Consider the following 6,000-nt stretch of genomic DNA (forward strand, 5'->3'; position numbering starts at 1 on the left):
TCCCATGGACGAAGAGAAGACTGCCTTCATGACCGAGAGATCGTGCTACTGCTACAAGGTGATGCCATTTGGGCTGAAGAACGCGGGGGCCACGTACCAGAGGTTGATGGATCGGGTACTTGCACCAATGCTGGGAAGGAATGTGCAAGCCTACGTAGATGACATGGTCGTGACCTCGCCGGAGAAGAGCAAGCACGTTGCGGACTTGGAGGAATTGTTTACTACGATCGCCAAGTTCAGGTTAAAGCTGAATCCTGAGAAGTGCATCTTCGGCGTGGAGGCTGGGAAGTTTTTGGGGTTCCTTTTGACTGAAAGAGGAATAGAAGCCAACCCTGATAAGTGTGCTGCCATCTTGGCGATGAGGAGCCCGGCCACCGTGAAGGAAGTGCAGCAGCTTACAGGTCGGATGGCCGCCCTGTCTCGCTTTGTGTCAGCCAGCGGGGAGAAGGGCCATCCGTATTTTCAGTGTTTAAGGCGGAACAACAAGTTTACCTGGACGAAGGAGTGTGAAGAGGCCTTCGTCAAGCTTAAGTAGTACCTGGCGAGCCCGCCGGTTTTGTGCAAACCGCTGGTGGGGACCCCTCTCAGGTTGTATTTCGCTGTGACTGAGAGGGCGGTGAGTGCGGTGCTCGCCCAAGACCAAGATCGGGCTCAAAAGCCTATTTATTTTGTTAGTAAGGTGCTGCAGGGCCCGGAAGTAAGATATCAAGCCTTGGAGAAAGCTGCCCTAACAGTAGTTTTTTCGGCGAGAAGGTTACGCCACTATTTCCACAGCTTCACGATACTGGTGATGACCGACTTGCCCATCCAGAAGGTCCTGAAGAAGCCCGACGTCGCCGGGAGGATGGTGAAGTGGGCGGTGGAGCTGTCGGAGTTCGATATTAAGTATGAGCCCCGAGGTCCGATTAAGGGACAGATCTTCGCGGATTTCGTGGTTGAGCTCTCATCTGAATCGACACGAGTGGAGGGGGATGACTTTCGTTGGGTCCTCTCCGTGGACGGATCGTCGAACCAGCAGGGTAGCGGTGCAGGAGTCATCTTGGAAGGGCCCAACGGCGTGCTGATTGAACAATCCCTGAGGTTTGCCTTCAAAGCCAACAACAACCAAGCAGAGTATGAGGCGCTGATCGCCGGAATCTTGCTGGCCAAGGAGATGGGGGCTAGGGTGTTGATGGCTAAGAGTGACTCACTGTTGGTCACGGGACAAGTAACAATCGAGTTCCAGGCTAAAGATCCACAAATGGCGGCTTACCTGGAGTATGTGCAGGAATTGAAGAGTTCCTTTGTCTCCTTTGAAGTGGTGCATGTGCCCAGAGAGCAGAATGCCCGAGCTGACTTGCTAGCCAAGCTCGCCAGTTCAGGCAAGGGGGGTAGGCAGAGGACGGTGATCCAAGAAACCCTGAAGACGCCCAGAGCATTTGTGGCAGATCACCTGGTTCTTCAGATAAGCAAATCGACGGAGAAAGCGGCGAGGAGTCACAGGTCTTTGACTCAGGAGACCTTGAGGTCGCCAAGAATAAGAGCGTGTCGGGGAGAGAAGGTGAACATAACGCAGGTCTACGCGACCCATGAGCCAGACACCTGGGTAACACAGTACAAGCGATGCCTGGCAGATGGCCTTCTCCCGCTAGATCCGACGGAGGCTAGGAAGATAAAGAAGAATTCTAGCAAGTTCACAATGATTGATGGCGAGCTGTATAGGTTTGGGTTCACACACCCACTCCTGGAATGTGTGCACGGAGAGAGATGTACAAGAATCATGGCCGAGCTCCATGAAGGGATTTGCGGGAGCCACGTCGGGGGTCGAGCTCTAGCCGCAAGAACCCTCCGTGCAGGTTACTATTGGCATACGATGAGAGAAGACTGCAAGAAGTACGCACAGTGTTGCAAGCAGTGTCAGAAACACGCCGATTGGCACAAGGCGCCCCCCGAGGAGTTGAAATCGATTTACAGCCCTTGGTCGTTTCACACATGGGGGATCGATATTCTGGGACCCTTTCCATTGGCGATCAGGCAGATGAAGTACCTGGTGGTGGCGATTGAGTATTTCACCAAGTGGATCGAAGCAGAGCCAGTGGCCCAGATCACCGCGCACAAGATCGAGAGCTTTGTGTGGAAGAACATCGTGTGCTGGTTTGGTGTGCCCAAACGCCTGGTGTCAGATAACGGAACCCAGTTTGCAAGTCACCTGTTGAAGAAGCTGTGCGAAGGGGTGGGAATTCAACAAGTGTTTGCATCTGTCGAGCACCCTCAAACGAATGGCCAAGTAGAGTCAGCCAATCGGGTATTGCTAAGAGGTTTGAAGAGAAGGCTCGAGAAAGCCAAAGGAAGTTGGGCTGAAGAGGTGCCCCGTATAGTTTGGGCGTACCACACCACCGAGCAGTTAGGAACCCATGAGACCCCTTTCAGCCTGGTCTATGGATGCAACGCGATGATTCCAGTAGAAATCCAAGAAAGCTCGTCGAGGTTCCAGAACTTTGTAGCAGAAGACTCGAATGAGGAAAGAAGGCTGAATCTGGATTTGCTGGATGAGGTCAGGGAGGAGGCGAGAGTGAAGGCTGAGGCGGTGAAAAGAAGGATTTAACGAAGGTATAACTCGAAGGTGATGCCAAGGCAGTTTAGAGAAGGCGACCTGGTGATGAGGAAGGCCCACCAGTACGAGATGGAGAACAAGCTGTCGCCTAAGTGGACGGGACCGTTCAGGATAACCGAGGCGCTCGGGAACGGCGCCTACCGCTTAGAAACGCTGGAAGGAGGGGCGATTCCTCGCACTTGGAACGCCACGCACCTCAAGTTATATTACAGTTAAAAGCGTTGTAAGTAAAAACGAACGTATAGAGTTTGCGAAGCTTTCTGTTAAAACAGTTTGAAGGGGGCACTCTTTTTTCCCTAAGGAGGGTTTTTAATGACGCCACCCAATAAAGAAAAGTTTTCGAAGCTTAAAGTTGTTTTAGATTGCATACCTGTCGTTATAGTGAAAGTTTTGAAAAAGACCTTGTCGCTTATACGTGATTTAAGGCGAGTTTTGAAGTTATGTCGCATGCTTTCTAAAAAAGCTTCTAAGTCCCCATCGTTTTCGGCGATTGGCGGCACCAATTAAAGTTTAAAGTCCTCATCGTCTTTAGGCGATCGGAGGCACCAGATAAAGACCTCAACGCCCTCGCGCGTTCTGAGGCGAGAAAAAGATAAAGACCTCCTCGCCGACGAGCGAGCGCAGGCGAGTTAGAATAAAAAGTCCTCAGTGCTTCCAGAGGGGAAAAGATGTAACCTCTGAGGCAATGTAGAGGCACCAGTAAAAAGTCCTCAGTGCTTCTAGAGGGGAGAAGATGTAACCTCTGAGGCAATGTAGAGGCACCAGTGAAAAGTCCTCAGTGTTTCTGGGGGAGAGAAGATGTAACCCCTGGGGCAATGTAGAGGCACGAGTTAAAGACCTTCTCGCCGATGAGCGAGTTCAGGCGAGTTAAAGACCTTCTCGCCGTCAAGCGAGTTCAGGCAAGATAAAATCCTTCTCGTCTCGAGCGAGTTCAGGTACGGTGTAGAGGGTGGAAGAAGTTTAAAGGATAACTAAGGTAGGTTCGAAGAGAACGCTTAGCTATCTGGCTTGGCACTCTGAAGGTCAGGGGAAGTAGAGGAGGATCCGAAAGGCGCCTCTACCCCTAGATGAGGGAATAATGGCCAAGTTGTGAAAGCAAGAGGATGCTGGTATCGCCAAGACTCTTTGGCGACCAGGAGAAAGTCAAGCAGTGGCAGAAGCCAAGGCCCGTTTTGATAAGGCAGATCAGGTGAGCTGTGTTTAAGTTATTAGTTGGGTTGAAGCTTGTTATTTGAAAGGTGATTTCGCGCTGAGGTTCGTTACCTTAAGATCGCAAGTTGTTAGAATGTTATCGTTCGAAATTTAATGGTTTGGAGCAGTTAGTATACAATTGCGCTCACGAAGTTGCTAAGACTCTTTCGTCTAAGAGATTTGTACAAGGAAAATAAAAGTTAACAAAGGGATTATGTACAGAGACGGGAAATGTCATAACATAAGTATATCGGTTCAAATTGCATATACAAGGGAGGAAATTTTTTGCAAGTAAATTGTGAAAGAGAGAAACTGAGGAATAAGTGGATGGAGGGAATCAGCTAGTCTTCAGAAGGAATGATCTTCCAGTTCACCACTTCATTGTTCAGCGACACCATGGAAAGATCCAAGTCAGGGTATTGGCAGGCGAACTGCTCCAGGGCGGCGTCAAACCCAGCAGCGAGGATTTGGGCAGAGCTCAGCTCGAGTTCTTCAATCTGCTTCTTGAGCCCCTCGTTCTGCTGTTTTAGTTCTTTAGCCCTCTCCCGAGCTTGAAGAAGGTCTTCAGTAACCCTCTTGTTCTCCGCCTGCGCTTGGACCAGCTCTGCGGCGATCCCTTCTTTTTCCTCTTTGACCTCGACAAGTTTGGCCATGGTGTCGTCTCTCTCTTTTTCAACCTTTCCCAGGAAGACCTCCCTATCTACTGACCTCTTCTCAAGGTTTTCTACCTTGGCTGCATCGGCTTTGATCGACGCTTCCAGGTCGGCCACCTTGAGACGGTAGGGGACCAGCTTGCTCTCCAGCTCGATCTTCTCTTGAGCTAAGAGCTGCACCTTATGGCGTAGATCGGTGGCCTCCTTACGCGCCATCCGCAGTTCGGTGCTCATAGCATCCTCTACTCGCGAATGGTCGATCTCCGCCAGCATTAGGTTGCAGGACAACTTCTCCGCCTCGATCCTTATCAGGCGGTTCTCCTCTTGGAGCACGGAGATGTCATCCTGGAGTTTCTTGCTGGAACTCTCCACAGCTTGTGATATGATGGAGGGAAAATCCTCTGCCATCATCTTGAGTTTTGCTGAGAAGGGTTCCCACACTCTCTTGACCACGAGGGAGAGGTTTGCTTGTGGAAGCACTGGGGGAGCCTGTTGCTGGTTCTCGCCACCACCTTCTTGAATTGGTTGGAGAGGTGGAGCTTCTTGGCGAGGTGGCGACGAGGGGGACTCGGAGATGATAATAGGTGAGTTATGAGCACCTTCGTCCCCGCCTAGTGCAGCTTCCGCAGTTGAGGCGTTTGAAGGAGGACCCCCTCCAGCAGATACGTATGGCGTGGAGGCGCTCGGGGGGTTCTCCATGAAGTTGGGCTCAGCAGCCTCAACCACGGGAAAAGCAGCTGCCAAGGGAACTGCTTGGACTGGCGATGTGGGAGCTGGAGGAGGAGGCAGTGTTGGAGGTGGAGCTGGCGGAGAAGGCGGTGTTGATGTTGGAGGAGGAGGTGGAGCAGGTGGTGAAGAAGGCGCCACCCTCTTTCTTTTGGTGATGAGGCCATCTTCAGTTGCCTCATCGTCTTCTTCTTCGTCCTCATGAACCACCTGAGGGGTTTTCCTCTTAGGCTTCCTGAGGATGAGCTTCTTGCGCTGTTGGGCGGGCAGAGCCTCGGAAGGAGCTGGGCCTTTGGGGGGCGATCTGCCCTGAGCGGCGGCGATCTCCACCACCGAGTTGGGCACAGTCTGGGAGCCCGATGCCAACCCATGGGCTCGGGCGAGCGCCCTCAATTCAGCTAATTTTCCTTTGCCCAACATGAGGTCTGCATAATACGAAGGTGTACAGGTCAGCTCAGAAACAAGGATAAATACATGAATAAGTATGCAAATGAGGCAAACAGGTGATACAGAAAATAAAACTCAAAGTCTTGTGCACAACAAGCAAGGCGTCCAGTAACAGTTAACAGAGGTACAACGCAAGGCAAAGGCTTAAGCGTTGAGATAAACACTAACCTATGCGAGTCTCGAGTTGATCTTCGAAGAACTCGAAGGAGATGAGAGCAGTGGTGAGGAAGGTGATGTTAGCATCTGCCACGCTCTTCCAGAAGAGGCACAGATCTTTGTCCAAAGCGCCCATGCTGTCAGGGCTTCTTGGCCTCCTGAAGCTTCCTTTGGATTCTTTATTTCCCTTGTTTACCCAGTACAAGGGAAAGCCGTCCAGCAGCGAGGCGTCCT

General features: G+C 51.5%; 1 protein-coding gene across 1 annotated transcript; it reads right to left on the reverse strand.

Annotated features, from left to right (window-relative positions):
- Positions 1 to 4,125: 4,125 nt before the first annotated feature.
- On the reverse strand, positions 4,126 to 4,653 carry LOC137815691 (uncharacterized). The gene has a single exon (XM_068618804.1). The coding sequence runs from the start codon at positions 4,651 to 4,653 to the stop codon at positions 4,126 to 4,128; it is 528 nt and encodes a 175-aa protein (XP_068474905.1).
- Positions 4,654 to 6,000: the final 1,347 nt, after the last annotated feature.

The sequence above is a fragment of the Phaseolus vulgaris genome, chromosome 1 (assembly GCF_000499845.2).
Source record: "Phaseolus vulgaris cultivar G19833 chromosome 1, P. vulgaris v2.0, whole genome shotgun sequence".
Classification (NCBI taxonomy): domain Eukaryota; kingdom Viridiplantae; phylum Streptophyta; class Magnoliopsida; order Fabales; family Fabaceae; genus Phaseolus; species Phaseolus vulgaris.

Coding starts and splice junctions, on each gene's coding strand:
- LOC137815691 (XM_068618804.1), bottom strand. CDS start 4,653: ATGGCGCGTAAGGAGGCCACCGATCTACGCCATAAGGTGCAGCTCTTA.